General features: G+C 47.2%; 1 protein-coding gene across 7 annotated transcripts in view; it reads right to left on the bottom strand.

Annotated features, from left to right (window-relative positions):
- AP1B1 (adaptor related protein complex 1 subunit beta 1) overlaps positions 1-18,548 on the bottom strand; it is a 51,929-nt gene that overhangs the window by 16,714 nt on the left and 16,667 nt on the right. For all 7 annotated transcript variants that reach the window (XR_014519829.1, XR_014519830.1, XM_083478531.1 and 4 more), the window contains exons 4-13: positions 15,639-15,774; positions 12,613-12,858; positions 11,061-11,251; positions 9,410-9,631; positions 7,379-7,499; positions 6,610-6,705; positions 5,493-5,608; positions 5,017-5,182; positions 3,798-3,896; positions 2,203-2,462 (exon numbers count right to left, since the gene is read on the bottom strand). Coding sequence is in view for 5 of the 7 variants with exons in the window: in XM_083478531.1 (XP_083334657.1) it covers positions 2,203-2,462; positions 3,798-3,896; positions 5,017-5,182; positions 5,493-5,608; positions 6,610-6,705; positions 7,379-7,499; positions 9,410-9,631; positions 11,061-11,251; positions 12,613-12,858; positions 15,639-15,774 (1,653 nt within the window). In the remaining 2 variants the exon portion in view is untranslated. The remainder of the gene's footprint in view (positions 1-2,202; positions 2,463-3,797; positions 3,897-5,016; positions 5,183-5,492; positions 5,609-6,609; positions 6,706-7,378; positions 7,500-9,409; positions 9,632-11,060; positions 11,252-12,612; positions 12,859-15,638; positions 15,775-18,548) is intronic.

The raw sequence follows: 18,548 nt of genomic DNA, 5'->3' as shown, positions 1-18,548 counted from the left end.
AAAATGGCCTGCTTCCTTCCTTCCCCCAAAAAGAGACATAGATCAGGAGTATCTAAACTCTGGCACATGTTCCACCAGCGGTTCGCATGTATCATTTGTGTGTGTGTGTGTGTGTGTGTGTGTGTGTGTGTGTGTGTTTCATTGCATACCTGCATAGAATATTCATATATAATCAGTGAATTTTCTGTCTGCCGTAGTGATTATAATACACTGGGCGAGATGCTGCGTGATGGTTAATGGCATTTTTATCGCTTCTTTCATTTCTCATAATGCATTTTATTGTATCCCGATCCAAATTCAATGGAATAAAAATAAAAATCAGCAATAAAAACCCAATTATGTACCATACAGGAATCTCGTCCAGCACATGGCTTAATGATTATTCTGCCTGCTGTAGCAACTGCAGTCTGTGGAGACCATCAGCAATTTCCAAGTGGCCTGGGGTGGGGGGCGGAGGGGAGTTTGGGAATCACTGACTCAAGAGTGTGTCTTTCTCTGGATCTCTGGACTCAAAGAGAAGGTTTGTGAAAAGGTAAAGGTAAAGGGACCCCTGACCATTAGGTCCAGTCGTGGCCGACTCTGGGGTTGCGGCACTGATCTCGCTTTATTGGCCGAGGGAGCCGGCGTACAGCTTCCGGGTCATGTAGCCAGCATGACTATGCCGCTTCTGGCGAACCAGAGCAGCGCACAGAAACGCCGTTTACCTTCCCGCTGGAGCGGTACTTATTTATCTACTTGCACTTTGACATGCTTTCGAACTTCTAGGTTGGAATGAGCAGGGACCGAGCAACGGGAGATCACCCCATTGCGGGGATTTGAACCGCCGACCTTCTGATCGGCAAGTCCTAGGCTCTGTGGTTTAACCCACAGCGCCACCCGTGTCCCTTCTGTGAAAAGATACTTGTATAAATTTAGATTTGGTAGAAATGTGAGTTATTTACTGTTTTCATTTGTGAAAATGTAGCTTGAAAAATTAATTAAAAATTATTTACACCCCCCCCAAGAAAAAGTGTGTATCTATTTCTGCCACCCAGCCACCCTACCCCAGGGTCCCTTGCACCAGCAGACGGGTGGAATCCAATGCAGAAGTTGTGGCTAGCGGAAACCGGTTATGAAACAGATTGTGAAATCTACTGTGCAGCGAAGTTTCCAGAAATGTGGCACAGTGATGTTTTGCTGGCACAGCACATTTCGCCAGTGGAACATGTGGACTGCTAAGTGATTTCAGCTTTGTGCTACATTGGCTACAACCACGGTAGTCAATGTATTGGTAACCTTGAGGCTAATCACTGCAACATGCTCTATGCGGGGCTGCCCTTGGGCCTGGTCTGGATGCTGCAGCTGATGCAGAATGCAGAGGCCAGACTGCTGCTGACGGGGGCATCTGGCAAGCAACACAAGACACGGCTCTTAAAGCACCTGCACCAGTTGCCCCTCTACTACTCAAGGCATTCATTTGTAAAGTCCCGAACGACTTAGGTCCAGGGTGCCTCCGGGACCACCCGAACCCTTGTATCCCAAGCTTGATCAGTGGGATCATCTGGCCGTTCCTCGAGTTGGCAAGACAACAGCGGGAAACTGAGCCTTTTCTGTGTTGTTGGCCCGGCCCTGTGGAACTCTCTGCCACTAGCAATCCAGCAGGCGCCATTTGTACCAACACCTGCCGAAAACCGTTCCTATTCTGCAGGGAATGCCAAACGCGCCTTTCCCTAACAGTTTGCTGGTTTCTTTTTTATATGCTTTCTCTTGTATGGCATTATGTATAATCATTGCAAACCAATCTAGATTATTATTATTTTTTAAATGCATGGCGGTATGTAAGCATGTCCATGGCTACAGCCTGCACCAAACAAATCACGCACCCACTGTTGCGTGGGGCCGCAATGGCGCAAAGACGCGTTTACAACGCACGGATCCACATAGATCCTCAGGATTTTTGCATTGGGTCACCCCAAATTCACCATCAGATCACATAGCATGTCCATGGCCACAGCATGAACCACAAAAATCATGCATCCACTGTTTTGTTCAGAATATTTTTTTCTTGTTTTCCTCCTCTAAAAACTAGGTGCGTCTTATGGAGAGAAAAATGTGGTATTTTTATAAATAGAATGAAAAAAAGAGAGCCAAAGTGGACTGTGGAGAGGGACAACAGAACCACCTCTCCCTGCGGTACCACCACTGCCTCCAAAGGGTACTCACGATCCTGTCCGTGGAGGGAGGCTCTTATGGACGATGCCTCTGCTCCCCTCCACGAAGGCGGTGGGGGGCTTGTGGTAGACGGAGGCCAGTGTGCCGATGTAGCAGATCAGCTCATCTAGCAGAGTTGGCTCAATCAGGTCCGTCTCTTCAGAGATGAGTGGCTTCTCTGCCAGAACCACCTCCTTGGCTGCCACAGGATCGGTAGAGAGCAGGCGCCAATAGATGTAGCCACGGTCCCTCAAGTCAGGGTTATCCGAATCCTAAGTGGTGGGAGCCAGGGGGCGGGGAGGGAGACAAGGAAAGGAGCCTGTGAGTGTGTTTGTGTGTTTTCACACCAGGGACTCTCCAAACCTGCCCAGAGGTCAGTTAACACACTGGATATCTTAATAGATGCAGGCTGCTCTGCCTCACTCTTTCTCGTCCTGTGCAGAGGCCAGATGGCAGAGTGCTGACACTTCTCGTTTAAAAAGAAAGCAAAGTTTCTAGTCCTTGTGACTGCCAAAAAAAAAAAAAAAAAATGGGGCCTGAAAGCATTTAAAGCAATGAACATAAATCCAGGGCAAGTTAAAAACGGTTTAATCATTTGCTTGTGTTTTATCTTGTGCAGTCGTACCTTGGATCTCAAACGCTTTGGCTCCGAAACAAATCAGCTCTCGAACAATCGAAACCCGGAAGTGATTGTTCCAATTTTTGAATGGTTTTTGGAAGCTGAACGTCCGGCGCGGCTTCCGATTGGCTGCGGGAGCTTCCTGCAGCTAATTGGAAGCCGCCTTTTGGTTTTGGAAGTCAAACAGACTTCCGGAATGGATTCTGTTTGACTTCCGAGGTACGGCTGTAATTCATTCTGTGAATCACCCTTGGTATATAAATGTAATAAATAAATAAGTCTGGATCTTAAGACTTTCCTCAGGTCACACCCCCTTCCTTGGAGTGTTTCCTCCTGGCTTGGAAGTGTCCCTGACCTCCAGTCGTGCCTCTTACTTGCCCTGGATGAAGGGGGGAAAGGAGCGCGCAAGTGTTACATAGAAACTAGCCTCTTGTATAATGTAAAGGGACCCCTGACCATTAGGTCCAGTCGTGGCTGACTCGGGTTGCGGCGCTCATCTCGCTTTATTGGCTGAGGGAGCCGGCGTACAGCTTCCGGGTCATGTGGCCAGCATGACTAAGCCACTTCTGGTGAACCAGAGCAGCACACAGAAACGCCGTTTACCTTCCCGCCGGAGCGGTACCTATTTATCTACTTGCACTTTGACGTGCTTTCGAACTTCTAGGTTGACAGGAGCAGGGACCGAGCAACGGGAGCTCACCCCGTCGCGGGGATTCGAACCGCCGAGCTTCTGATCGGCAAGTCCTAGGCTCTGTGGTTTAACCCACAGCGCCACCTGCGTCCCTCTTGTACGGAGGGTAAAATCTGCATCCGTAGCTCCGCCCACTTTTGTTTCTGGTCCCTCCCACCCCTGGCATGTGGTCCCCAGGAGGTCGTCCAGACTGACAAAGGTTCCGCACCCCTGGCTACCTTGCAGAACCCCTGCAAGGACATAAAGGGGGCCTCCAGGTTTATAAAGGCAAGGCGAGGCCATCTCTTCTTCCCCTACCTGTGTAGCCAGGCTGAGGACCTGCTGGACCAGCTCCTGGGTCTCGGTGGGCTTCTTCAGGAAGAGCTTCACAATGGCCGTCAGCAGCTGCAGCTGCACCTGCGGCGGACAAAAGGAAAAAAGGTGGATTGAACCTGGGATCTTCTGCATGCAACAGCTGGCGTTCTACTGCAACCATCCTGGAAGAAATTGGCACAAGCAGTCTGAACGGGAAGCTGCAGGAGGGAAAGGGGGCATCTAGGAGGAAGATGGCTGCCAAATGCTTGAAGCAGGGTTTTGAGCTCTAAGGCTAACTCTAAGGCAAGTTTCTGCTCTATAACCAACCCTTAGCATTTGTTTTTATCCTCCATTTTATTTCTTAACTCCTTTTAGTACTTCGTTTTGTTGTTTTCATTTATTGTTTTATCTCATTGTTTTATTGTTCTAACTCCCCTAACCTGGGAGGCAGCATGAAGCTGGGCTGGGCTGAGCACTTTGCTTTGTTGTTGTTGTTGTTTAGTCGTTCAGTCGTGTCCGACTCTTCCTGACCCCATGGACCAGAGCACGCCAGGCACTCCTGTCTTCCACTGCCTCCCGCAGTTTGGTCAAACTCAAGCTGGTAGCTTCGAGAACACTGTCCAACCATCTCGTCCTCTGCCATCCCCTTCTCCTTGTGCCCTCCATCTTTCCCAACATCAGGGTGTTTTCCAGGGAGTCTTCTCTTCTCATGAGGTGGCCAAAGTATTGTAGCCTCAGCTTCAGGATCTGTCCTTCCAGTGTGCACTCAGGGCTAATTTCCTTCAGAATGGATAGGTTTGATCTTCTTGCAGTCCATGGGACTCTCAAGAGTCTCCTCCAGCACCATAATTCAAAAACATCCATTCTTGAGTGATCAAAGTGCCAAATGCAAGGTTGAGGCAAGGTTGGCTAGGCAGTGCCAAATGCAAGGTTGAGTCAAAGTTTACAAGATACTAGTTATAAATTAAGGGAAGAGAAACATCTTGATTATCAGAACTGTTGACGGGCATCTACAGGAGGTGCCAATGAAGTTACCATGCAACCTGAGAGGTGCATCGCCCAAGACACAACCTCTAGGGTTCCTGGAGGGGTGCAAGATCTTCACGGGTTGGCTGCTTGGGGGAGGCAAGGCACCGTGGGGGAAAATCTGGAGGGAATCGTTGCGGCCTTTGCTGCCTAATCCTCACCCCCCCCCCACCTGGGAGACTCTGCCCCATCTCACCTGGGTGCTTTCGTCGTGGAAGCCTTCGAGGAAGCTCTCCAGAAGCTCGTCCGCGTTGTCTATGCGCTCTGCGTATTCGCCCACGATCCAGATCATGGCCGCCCGAGCCTCGGGTTCGTCGAGGGAGTCCAGGTTCTCGCACAGGGTGGCAATCACGCTCTCGTACCTGCGTGTCGGGAGGACAGGAGGGGTGGGAGGAGCTAAGAGACAGCGGAGAACCACAGAATCATGGAACTCACAGAATCATGGAAGGGACACCCAAGGGTCATCTAGTCCAACCCCCTGCATCGCGGGAATCTTTTGCCCAATGTGGGGCTCGAATCGAACCCGCAACCTTGAGATTAAGAGCCTCGTGCTCTACCGACCTGAGCTATCCCAAACCACCAGTTTTAAAAACAGCAACAAATAAGTGTAATAAATAATAAAATGTTCCCACGTGTTATCAAAATGGTAACTTTTCGAGGAGGGCTTCTTACTTGTTGGGGTACTTGCGGAAGATGTCCTTGATGACAACAATGGCTTCCTGGACCACATAGTTGACCTTGGTCTGGATGAGGTCAAGCAAGGTGCTTACACAACGTTCTGCCGATTGCTGGGCAGGAAGAAAAAGAAAGGGGGTTGGGGCTGCATGGAGAGGAACTGGGGTTTAGCCAAGAGGCTTAGGAGAAACTACGGATGCTTGCTTTTAAACAGGGAAGTTAAAGGACACCTAGGTTATCTCCCAGCAAGGGTGGGTTGTCAGCAGCAGGAAAGCCAGGAATTTCCTGGCTGTAACAAAACAAGAGTCACATGCAGCCTTCTGCACACTAGAGAAGACCAATTGGGAAGGGGGAGGCAGGATCCCCCATGCTATGAGGGATGCCTCCAACGCTGTTACAGTCATACCTTGGGTTACAGATGCTTCAGGTTGCGTTTTTTCGGGTTACGGATGTGCCGAAACCTGGAAGTACCGGAATGGGTTACTTCTGGGTCTCGGCAGTCGCGCATGCGCAAAGCGTCAAATCGCAACCCGTGCGTGCGCAGATGCAGCACTGCGGGTTGCGAACGTGCCTCCTGCACATATCACATTCGCAACCCGAGCATCCACTGTATTTTAAAAAACCTGGCTCCCTGTGCAAAGACGTGTTGATCTCCAGCACTATGGACACCGCTTGCCTCGAAAAACAAATGTCAATGTTGGAAGGCTCTGTAAAGGTCAAACCCCCTTTTCCAAAGAGCCAAGATCGACCGGATGTCAGAAAAATGTGCTGGATTAGGCCAGTGAATCCAGCATCCTGTTTTCATAGGGGCCTACCAGGTGCCCCAAAGTGAAGTCTGCACAGACGATTCGAGTGCAAGAGCACTCTCTGTTCCTCTCCCTAATGTCTTCAGCCCCCACCCTCCCCAAAAAGAGAAAGGCGGGGGGGGGGGGGGAGGTTCACAACACATAATGCAAAATTCATTTGTACTCTGCTACTTGCAGCCTCTAAATGCTTGGAAAGCCAAGTATGTTTGAAGTGAAGCCTTTTGCAGAATCAGGCCACTCTCCTGGATAGATGCCAGCCTCCCCCAAACTGGTGCCCGCCAAATGTTCTGGACCACACCTTAGCTCACCTCAACCTTAATGGCACACCGGCCAATCGCCCGGACGGCTTTCCGCACGAAGTCCACATCGACTTCCGTTGCGTACTCCTTTAACTCGGCAAGCACCTATAATATTAATAATAATAATAATAATAATAATAATTTATTATTTATATCCCGCCCATCTGATTAGGTCTCCCCAGCCACTCTGGGCGGCTTCCAATCAAATATCAAAAACAACACAGCATCAGACATTAAAAACTTCCCTAAACAGGGCCGCCTTCAGGTGTCTTCTAAAAGTAAAATAGTTGTTTATTGCCTTGACATCTGCTGGGAGGGCATTCCACAGGGCGGGCGCCACTACCGAGAAGGCCCTCTGCCTGGTTCCCTGTAACCTCACTTCTCGCAGGGAGGGAACCGCCAGAAGGCCCTCGGTGCTGAATCTCAGTGTCTGGGCTAGATGATGGGGGTGGAGACGCTCCTTCAGGTATACAGGACCGAGGCGGTTTTATCAGAAGACGTGGGGCAAAAAGCAAGCCCAGGACAGAGCATGCTCAGTAACTTTGGAATGCTGAGTGGCAGCTAGAAAATGCACACGCTGAAAAATTGGGGCAGGAAGGAAAAGAAGAGTGGAATGTGTTCTTTAGAGGCAATAGCTGGCTTCAGACTTCCCCAACAGTGGGTGCCTTCCAGATCTTGCGGGAGTGCAATTCCTTTCAGTCCTCATCCTTGCAGGGCAGTGGAGACTCCGAAGCAAATTTGGGGGGTGGGGAGGAAGAGAGAAAAGAGGAGGATTTACCTGTGCAATGTTGGCCTGCGAGGCCAGGCGGATCATGATATCCAGCTTCTCCAGTTTGACGTAGATGGGGTCGTTGTACTTCACAAAGAAGACTTTCATCTCATGCTTGAGGATTTCAGGTCTGGGAGAAGAGGAAAAGATGCGATCAAGAGATCCGGAGAAGAAACATACCCAGCTGTGCAACTTATAGATTGCAAAGTAAAATAAATAAATCAGATGCTTTCATTTAGTAATACAGAGGTATCTCAGGTTACATAAGCTTCAGGTTGCATACGCTTCAGGTTACAGACTCCACTAACCCAGAAATAGTGCTTCAGGTTAAGAAGTTTGCTTCAGGATGAGAACAGAAATCGTGCTCCGGCGGCGCGGCAGCAGGAGGCCCCATTAGCTAAAGTGGTGCTTCAGGTTAAGAACAGTTCCAGGTTAAGAACGGACCTCCGGAACGAATGAAGTACTTAACCCGAGGTACAACTGTATCATAGAATGGTAGAGTTGGAAGGGACTGCGGTGGTCATCTAGCCCAACCCCCTGCAATGCAGGAATCTTTTGTCCAATGTGGGGCTCAAACCCACAACCTTGAGATTAAGAGTCTCGTGTTCTATCGACTGAGCTATTAGGCAACATTGCTCTCGGAAGTGCCATTTTAGGATGAATTGTGTGCCTCGATAGCACTGGTACAGTAATTATATTGTAAATCAAAAGTGAAACTGTAAAAGTAGGTCCCATGTTGCAGGTTAGGAGTCAGTTCTGGACCGTTGAAAGATCTACCTCTATACAAACATATTTACATGCCCATAGGTCTTATATATGATCTTGGCAGCTCGCATAGCAATTGCAACTCAATGGAAAACAGCCCCCAAATCTTACACCGGTTGCTTGATACACTCACTCTGAAATATAGCTATAATGGAGAAAACTACAGTGGTACCTCAGGTTACATACGCTTCAGGTTACATACGCTTCAGGTTACAGACTCCGCTAACCCAGAAATAGTGCTTCAGGTTAAGAACTTTGCTTCAGGATGAGAACAGAAATCGTGCCCTGGCGGCGCGGCGGCAGCAGGAAGCCCCATTGGCTAAAGTGGTGCTTCAGGTTAAGAACAGTTTCGGGTTAAGAACGGACCTCTGGAACGAATTAAGTACTTAACTCGAGGTACCACTGTATGCATAATTTGAGATTTCGACAAGGTCTAGAACCTCCAGACACTTTTCATTTGATCTGGCATTCCTTTAATTACGTTTTGTAATGGAACCATCATTTTCAAGTCAGCCCTCGTCACAAGCCTGGCAAATCTCAAACTAAACTTGACATTTTTACATCCTTAAGATATCAATGACTTCCCTTCTTCTCTTTCCATGGTTCATTTTACATATTATAAATCCCTGCATATTTTACAGAAACTATACCATTCAGTATTCCAGTATCGCACCCATCATAACTTATTTACACTGTTGAATTTAATGCTGCCAGCCTTTTCAGCTGTACACAGTTATTTCCAGTATATTCAATAAAAGTCTTCCAATCTTCTCTAAACGTATGTTCTTCTTGTTCTCTTATTCTATATGTTAAGTCTGCGAGCTGCGCATATTCTGTCAACTTAAGATGCCATTCTTCTTTGGTTAGGACCTCGCTCGTTTTCCATTTGGGGGCTAACAAAACACGGGCCGCAAGTAGTGGCACACATAAATAACCTTTTTTGACACCTGGGAATTTCAGTCTGAATTATCCCCAACAGAAAGGACACTGGGTTTTTTGGGGAAGTACTTTTAAATATTTTTTTCAATTCATTTCCCATGGACTTTGGTATTTTAACCCACGTGCCTGTTTTATAGTTTTCCTTCTCATCTTCTGGTTTTTCACCTGTGGCTACAACAGCTTCTCTGTTTTGTATTTGTTATAAAAGGAAATCTCTTGAGCAAAACCCCCAACAAACCCAGTTACATGCCTGAGAGCATCTCGTTGTATCCCTGGAAGCAGTGCTACCTGCCAACCACCCTGCCCATCTGTAGCCAACACAGCATCCACCATCACCTTTTCTGCACAATGAGGTTGATGTTTCGGAGAGCCACGTATTGCAGCTCTGGCTCAGCAGACAGCAGGGTGACGAGCGGGGGAGCCAGCTTCTTCAGCAAAGTGCCATAATAATCCAGGTCCTTCGACAGCATCTCCATGAACTTCATCAGCACTTTCACAGCTGAGAGGACCACGGCGGAGTTAGCGTGGGACAGCCGGGGTGTCACTCGCTCACAGATGCTGCAGTGGGGGGAAGAGAAGGAAAAGGATGATGCAGCAGACAAATGCCAGAGGAGATTTTTCACAAAGCCACTGACCCACCAGCCCAGCTCCTAGGTGCAACCAACAAAACCCTGTTTTCTGTGGCCCTGCACTGCAGCCATTGGGTAATCTGGGAAAATGGAAGAAAATGAAGAGCTGTGCTCTATGCTAGCCCTGCTCGGGAAACCAGCAAGCAGGACCTGCATTTTCCAGCTATTTCTTTTCATATAAAATAAAATAAAATAAAATAAAATAAAATAAAATAAAATAAAATAAAATAAAATAAAATAAAATAAAATAAAATAAAATAAAATAAAATAAAATAAAATAATTAAACTGTTTAACATACAATACAATAAAAAACAAACTAATCCAAATAAAAACACTCTCCGTACCCTTACCACAGCAAAAAGACTGATACTGATGGATTGGAGAAATAAAAATGTGTCTCCCTTCTATGATTGGATTGAAGACTTATACAAACTCGCAACATATGAACAACTTGCATATAAACACAGGCTTGCCACGGATAAATTCAATGATATTTGGAATCCATTCTTACAAATACTGTAGTAGGTTAAGATCTGGTGTAGTACAATAACAACCTTGTAAAGTACACAGTTTTGGGTTTCCTCCCTCCCCCCTTTATTTTCCCTTCTACACAGGTGATGTTTCTCTTTTTCTCTCTTTTATTTATGTCTCTCCATGTTTAGTGCACATATAATTATGTAGTTTTTGAACTTTCAATAAAAATGTTTAAATTAATAATAATATAAAAAACAATAAAAACACAGTAAAATAAAAATAAAATACAAAAAGGAAAAGAAAAACAATAAAAAAAGAAAGAGAAAGAGGAGGAAGAAAAATACAAAGCTTCCATCAGTTACTGGTAATCAGAAACATGCAGCCTCCGACTGGGGAAGCCAAGAATAGCCATTGTGGGTAGTGGCTATTGATAGACTTGCCCTCCCTGGCTTTCTCTCATCCTCTTTTAACATCATTCGAGTCTGTAGCCATCATTGCCTCCTGGGGCAGCGAATTCCATAGTTTAAAATAAATCCTCTCTTTAATCTGCCCTGAATCTTCCAATGTTCCAATGTCCAGGAGTTCTAGAGAAGGATAAAAACACTTTCTCCATATCTCCTCTTATTTGCTTTTCCTCAAAACATGATGCCCTTTCTCAAAAAAATCTGTACGGAGTCTTCTGAAGCGCAGAGTGCTACAGTAAAGAATGTGGCTCCGTTGATAACAAAAACAGAGGCATGGGACGGACAGACAGAGAGACAGACACAAATCGCACACAGACTGGGCTGTCTCTGAAGAAGGAAGGGCATCTCGCACAACAGTGCCTGCAAAGCAGCATGGTCGACACGGAGCTCGAGTAAGTGAGCCAACCTGCAGCTCTCACCTCTGGGCCTCGCGGTCATCCTTGGGCATGTAGTTGGCCAGGCAGTCGAGGATGAAGATCTGGCCCCATTCCGTACACTCGTTCAGGGCAGTGAGCAGCTTGTTGATGGACTGTGGGTTCAAATCCAGCAGGTTGCTGCTGGGGTGAGATTCCGCTATCTCTGAGAGGGCTGCTACAGCATTAGCTACCACCTGGGGGGGAAACAAAAGAGAGTACCCGTCTGTGAAAATAGGAACATGGGAAGCTGCCTTATCCTGAGTCAAATCGTTAGTCCATCTAGCTTAGTACTGCCTACTCTGACTGGCAGCAGCTCCCCAGGGTTTCAGGTGGGAGTCCTGCCGAGCCCACTGAGATACTGAGGGCTGAACTGGGAACTTCTGCATACCAAGGAAATGTTCTGCCACCTGAGCTACAGCTGCAGGTCTGTCTAGCTCAGTATAATTCCCAGAGTGCTCCAATAGTCAATCTCTCTTTCCCAGGGAACTCTGGGAATCGTAGCTCCATGAGGGGAATGGAGGCTTCCTCTATAACAGGCATGGCCAAACTTGGCCCTCCAGCTGCTTTGGGACTACAACTCCCATCATCCCTAGCTAACAGGACCAGTGGTCAGGGATGATGGGAATTGCAGTCCCAAAAACAGTTGGAGGGCCAAGTTTGGCTATGCCTGCTCTATAACAAACCAGAGTTCCCAGAATCCTTTGCAGGAAGCCATGACTGTTTAAAGTGGTACCGTAGTGCTTTAAACGTAGGGTGTGAATGTGGCCTAAGTCTTGTAGGCCTCACCAGGCAAATAGTTCTTGGCAGCTCTTGCCTCTAAAAAAAAAACCTCTCCACAGAAAATGCTCCCGGAGGCACCAGGGGTACAGAGATGTATGGAAAAGAACACACCCCCACCCAAAAAGAAAGAAAATTAAACCGAATGTTATTGTTGCATGAAGCAAGGCTTCCTAGCAAGACCACTATTTCTCTCAGCAACCCAGAGGCCCAAGGAGCATTCGAGGCCATTTGGCCTAAATTAAAAATTCATTTGGAACTTGGTTTGCAGAGGCAGCCGATAGTTCTCTCATTACGTTCCTTTTAAAAATGTAGGAAGCGTGGAGCGGGGTGGGGGGAAGAAAAGGAGCAGCGCTCGGGTTGGGCATTTCTCCAACGCTGGTTAAACGTGCAAGACGGCAGGCAGCCCTTTGCCGCTCAACTGCTTCCATTTCAAAGATGCACGTTTGGCTCCAGGCCAGGCGCTGCAAACAGAAAGACAGCCGATCAGGGGGGACGTATTCCTGACCTGCTATCTTTCCTTGCTTTTGGTAACCATCATGGACGCTAGCAATTCCCGAAGGCCCTTACACATTTGAGCTAACCATGTAAGGGAATGGAGGAGAAGAACTCTTTGCAGCTGGTTCCTTTACTTAGCGAGTATCTAAGTAGTAGCTCCTCCCTTCGACTACCTGGGAATCCCTCCCCACCCAAAGCCTTTAGCGGAGCTTGGTTCAGCTGGGGCAGGGGACTAGCAGCCTGGACAGCCCCCCTCCCCAGGCAAGAAGGGGTCCATCACCATAGGATTGGAGTCCGAGATGAGGTCCTTCAAAGTGTCCAGGAAGCCCTGGTCCTCCACCAGCTGCGCATTGATGTCGTGGAGCTTCGCCACGCAAACAGCCGCCGTCTTGCGCACGTAAGGGTCCTCATCCTTCAGGCACTTCCTCAGCGGCTCACAGAGGTACTCAGTGATCTTATCGACCCGGATACAGCCCATCGTGCGCACTGCCAGGGCCCGGATGAGGGGGTTGGGATCTTCGCAGTCCTGTAGGGTATGGAAAAGGCATCGCAGAGTTGGGAAAAGGTTCAGAATAGGGCAACCCACATGGTCAAGGTGTGGAGTGACTCGCCTATGAGGAATAGTCTTGGTTTCTTTCCATACATTCTCATAATTGTCTTTAAACAGGTTTATATTTTTCGATGTCAGCCAAATTCCCAGGTACTTCACCTTTTTAGCTACCATTAAAAAGTTTTTATTTCAAATTTATTTCAAATTTATACATTTCATTAGTTATACAATCAGTTTAACAAATTTGACTTCCTTCCCCCTCTTTCTGAGGTTCCTTAAATTTATTTTTTAGTATCATCTGCATATCCAAATTCATTTAATTTGCTCATTTAGTCATCTATTTTAAACATATACTCTTATGAAACTGCAGGTTATTACAATAATCCTGCCAAAGGTTGTTATCTTGATTTCTTATTCTTCCGGAAAGTTTCGCCATTTCTGCTTATTCCATATGTTTCTGTATCCATTCTTCCTTTACTGGGACTTCGGCTTCTTTCCACTTTGGGGCAAGTAGCATTCTTGCCGCTGTAGTAGCATACATAAGTAAATTTCTATACAATTTAGGTAGTTCTGTCCCTATAATTTCCAAAAGAAAAGCTTCTAGTTGTTGTTGTTTTATTTTACAAAAGTTATTTTGAACATCCTTTTCAATTCATTGTATATCATTTCCCAGTAAGCTTTTAACCTTACGACAAGGCCACCACATATGCGTTTGGGACTTCTTGGTTCAGAGAAAAGATGAGCAAAGGGGGACGTGACAGAAGCTTATAAAATTATGCATGGTGCACATAGAGAAAAGTTGTTCTCCCTCTCTCGTAACACCAGAAACTTCTGGACGTCCAATGAAGCTGAATGCTGGAACATTCAGGACATACAGGTAAAAGAAAGGACAGTTTGTATTGGAAAACAAAACCCCAAGGTGGTTGTCACCGATGGAAGCGAAAGCTCTGAAAAGGCTCAATATGGAGGCCAAATGGCCGAAATATTGGGAAATTTTGGAACAAGAAGGAGATAAATTGAAATTGCAGAGTTTCGAGAAATTAAAAAACAAAGTGTGAGATTGGCTTCATTATTATCAGATAATGGAGGCATACAATTTGGATAAGAAAATTGGCTTCCAGGTGGAAAAATCAAAACTAGAAACAGAACTGTTAGAACCCAAAACTAAGAATTTGTCAAGAATGTATAACTTGCTGTTGAAATGGAATACTCAGGATGAAACGGTGAAATCTGCTATGATTAAATGGGCACAAGATGTTGAACATAATATTATGTTTGCTGACTGGACCACAGGTATGAAGTTCACGGCATGTAATGCCCTAAGAGAGAATATTATGAAAATGATATACAGGTGGTACATGACCCCAGTCAAGCTTGCAAAAATCTATCATTTGCCCGATAACAAATGCTGGAAATGTAAAGAAACTGAAGGTACATTCTTTCACCTTTGGTGGACGTGCCCAAGGATTAAGGCTTTCTGGGAAATGATATATAATGAAATGAAAAAGGTATTTAAGTATACCTTCCGGAAGAAACCAGAGGCCTTTCTCTTGGGCATGGTCTGCCAATTGGTGCCAAAGAAGGACAGAACTTTTTTTATGTATGCCACAACAGCAGCAAGAATACTTATTGCAAAGTATTGGAAGACACAAGACCTACCCACTCTGGAAGAATGGCAGATGAAGCTGATAGACTACATGGAATTGGCGGAAATGATTGGCAGAATCCGAGACCTATGTCCACTTGAACTCAAAGCCAATTGTAGGAAATTTCAGGGCAGATAGAACTGTGGAACTCACCGCTACAGGAGCCAACGGTGGCCACCAATCCGGATGGCTTTGAAAGAGGATTGGACAAATTCGTAAGAGGAGGAGAGGGCTATCGACGGCCGCTAGCCATGATGGCTCTGCCCTGCCTCCACGCGGGGGTGGGGGTGGGGCACAGCAATGCCTCTGAATCCCAGTTGCTGGGAATCTCAAGTGGGAAGAGTCCTGACGCGCTCAGGTCCTGCTTGCGGTCTTCCCGGCTGACGACTGAGAGAACAGGCTGCATCATCACTCTTTAAAAAAAGGTAAAGGTACCCCTGACCATTAGGTCAAGTTGTGGACCACTCTGGGGTTGCGTGCTCATCTTGCTTTATTGGCTGAGGGAGCCGGCGTTTGTCCAGAGACAGCTTCCGGGTCATGTGGCCAGCATGACTAAGCCGCTTCTGGCGAACCAGAGCAGTGCACGGAAACGCCGCTTACCTTCCCACCGGAGTGGTACCTATTTATCTACTTGCACTTTGACGTGCTTTCGAACTGCTAGGTTGGCAGGAGCAGGGACCGAGCAACGGGAGCTCACCCCGTCGCGGGGATTCGAACCGCCAACCTTCTGATCGGCAAGTCCAGACTATATTTTTTTGGGGGGAAATGAATGAATTCCTATGCCCCACAAACAACCCAGCAAAGCATTTTAAATAAAAGCACACATTCTACTCATGTAAAAACACCAGGCAGGCCCCACAAACAACCCAGCAAAGCATTTTAAATAAAAGCACACATTCTACTCATGTAAAAACACCAGGCAGGCCCCACAAATAACCCAGAGATGCATTTTAAATAAAAACACACATTCTACTCATGTAAAAACACACTGATTCCTGGACCATCCGTGGGCCGGACTGAGAAGGCGATTTGGCTGGATCTGGCCCCCGGGCCTTAGTTTGCCTACCTATGCTTTAGAGAGCAAGTGCTGCTCCTGCTCCTGTAACTCACCTTGACAAAGGTGTTGACAGCCATGATGGCCATGTCTGGCTGGCTCTTGGCATAGTTCATCAGGTACAGGTAAACCAGCTTCTTGAGTTCCAGATTGTCCGTCTGCATGCAGTTCACGACGTCAGGGAAGAGAGCGCTGGAAACGGAGAACAGGCAGGCGGCGTGAGGAACCAGGATACAGATGGGGAGACACACACACACACACACATACACATACACCCTTGTGCTGTTTTAGAGCAGCTGGTCAACGGGCCAGGAAAAATGTAAGCCTTGGAAATAATAGTAATAATGGTGATGATTTCATTATTTATACCCTGCCCATCTGGCTCAGTTGCCTCGGCCATTCTGGGAGGCTTCCAAAACACATATAAAAACATAATAAAATGTCAAACATTTTAAAAAAAAACTTCCCAATACAGGGCAGCCTTCAGATGTCTATAGCAGGAAGACAACAGGCAACCATGTTGGTGGCAGCGTGTCTCTGAATTCCAGCTGTTGGGAGTAGAGAGGGGGCTGCTTTCGCACCCAGGTCCTGCTTCTGGACTTTCCAGGGGTGTCAAGTGCTGTGGCTTGGTGGCAGACCATATGCTTTTCATGTAGAAGGTCCTAAGGTTCAATCCCCAGTGGCATATCCAGTAAGGGCTGGGAACACCTAGAAAGCTGCTGAGGACAGTGTGGTTTCCCTTGGGTCTCCAGCTGTCTTTGGACTACAGTTCCCATCATGCTAGCTAGGGATGATGGGAGTTGTAGTCCAACAACAGCTGGAGGCCCATGTTTGGGAAGCCCTGGTATAGACCGTACTGAGAGAGATGGACCAATGGTCTGACTCAGTGTAAGGCAGTCTCCCACACGCCTGTTTCATTCAGCTTTTTATTTAGAACCTTGAGGACTAGAATCTTAAAGTCGAAGCTAGATGGACCAACAGCCTGGCTCTGCATACAGCAGCACCCTGTGTCCCTACCTGGTTGGCCACTGCAAGAACAGGATGTTGGGCCAGCTGGGTCTGTGGTCCCATCCAGAGGGACCCTTCCCGCCTTCTTAAGAACCGGGCAGCTAACTATGACACCAGATTGCCCTCTTGGTTTAAAAACAAAGCAAAAACCAATACAGTGCGGACCTGATGCTCCCCAGACCAAACTTAAAAGAGATTTCTCCTCCCATCGCCCCACCGGAGAAAGACAAGGAATCCCTAAATCTACCAGGCCAGCTAGAAAAATATCGTATTTTTTGCTCTATAAGACTCACTTTTCCCCTCCTAAAAAGTAAGGGGAAATGTGTGTGTGTCTTATGGAACGAATGCAGGCTGCGCAGCTATCCCAGAAGCTAGAACAGCAAGAGGGATCGCTGCTTTCACTGCACAGCGATCCCTCTTGTTGTTCTGGCTTCTGGGATTCAGAATATTTTTCTTCTTGTTTACCTCCTCCAAAAACTAGGTGTGTTTTATGGTCTGGTGCGTCTTATAGAGCGAAAAATGCGGTACCTTAACTTTTCCCAAAATTCCCTGCACAAAGAAATCCAGCCAGAGAGCTGTGCTAACAGAGGCTGATAGGATTTCTAGCCCAGAACAGATGGAGGGCTGTAGGCTGGAGAAAGCAGAGTTAAATGTTATTTTTTCATCCTCATTTTTTAAATCAGAACCTGTGTTGAGATTCACTGCTTCACCATTCAGAGGCCTCTCCTCCTGGCCCCGGCTACTATGTTTTCCCTCCCTTCTTGTTATTGTGCATTGGCTCCTTCAAGGTGGGATTGCTGCAATATGCTCTACGTGGGGCTTCCCTTAGGCAACTGCTGGAAGGAGCAGGACCTTGTCAGCATACAGTTCCTCTGCTCAAGAGAGCTGCACTGGTTGCTCACCTGCTCCTGGGCCAAGTTCAAGGTTGTGACTATTAGTATATGAAAGCTTGGGACCAAGTTTACCTGTGAGGTCGTCTTACCCCATTGATGCCCCACTAGACTGCTCTGATCTACAGAATTGGCAAAGCTACACGTGCCACAAAATACACGTGTAAGAAACTTGTAAGAAAATGATATACCGTATTTTTCGCTCTATAGGACACACTTTTCCCCCTCCAAAAATTAAGGGGAAATGTTTGTGCGTCCTATGGAGCGAATGCAGGCTTCCTTGGCTTCAGCGAAAGCAACGCGAAGCCTCCAAAGCGTAGAGGAAGCGCTCCCTCCGTGCTCCGGAGGTTACGCGTTGCTTTCGCTGAAGCCTTTGGAGCACAGTGGGAACTTGCGCTGCGCTCCAAAGGCTTTGGGTTCCTTTCACTGAAGCCGGAAGAGCAAGACTCTCCTGGCTTCAGCAGAGAGGGAGAGCTGCGCAGCGCCCCTTCAGCGAAGCGGGAGGAGAAATGGAAGGGGCTCCGTTTCTCCTGCTGCTTCGCTGAAAAGGCGCTGAGCAGAGAGGGGGAGAATTTTTTTTCTTGTTCTCCCCCTCTAAAACAAGGTGCATCCTAGGGTCGGGTGCGTCCTATAGAGGGAAAAATACGGTATTTAGTGCAGCAATGCTGACACTTCGGAACTCCCTGCCGATTGATATCAGACAGACGCCTTTGCTGTGCATTTTCCGGTGCCTGCTAAAAACATTTCTGTTCAGGCAAGCCAATCCAGGCATGTAGACATGTGTTTTAATTTCGGTGCGGGCTTCCCACCCAGCCCTCCTTATCCTAGAGTTTAATTAATTTTTGAATGTAGTATTGTAGAGTTGGAAGGGACCCCGAGGGTCATCTAGTCCAACCCCCTGTAGTGCAGGAATTCTGCCCACAACCATCCCTGAGTGGGATCAAACCACCAACCTTCTGGTTAACAGCCAGACGCGCTGACCCCATGGCACCGCAGGAGGGCTCTATAAATAGTTGCTTTCAACTGTTTCAGTGTTCTATTTCTAAATCGCTTCGAGGTTTTGCCGTG

Source organism: Podarcis liolepis (genome assembly GCF_965112155.1).
Source record: "Podarcis liolepis genome assembly, chromosome: 15".
Lineage (NCBI taxonomy): Eukaryota > Metazoa > Chordata > Lepidosauria > Squamata > Lacertidae > Podarcis > Podarcis liolepis.
The sequence above is the reverse complement of the archived record's forward strand: the minus strand, read 5'-3'. Positions and strand labels throughout refer to the sequence as shown.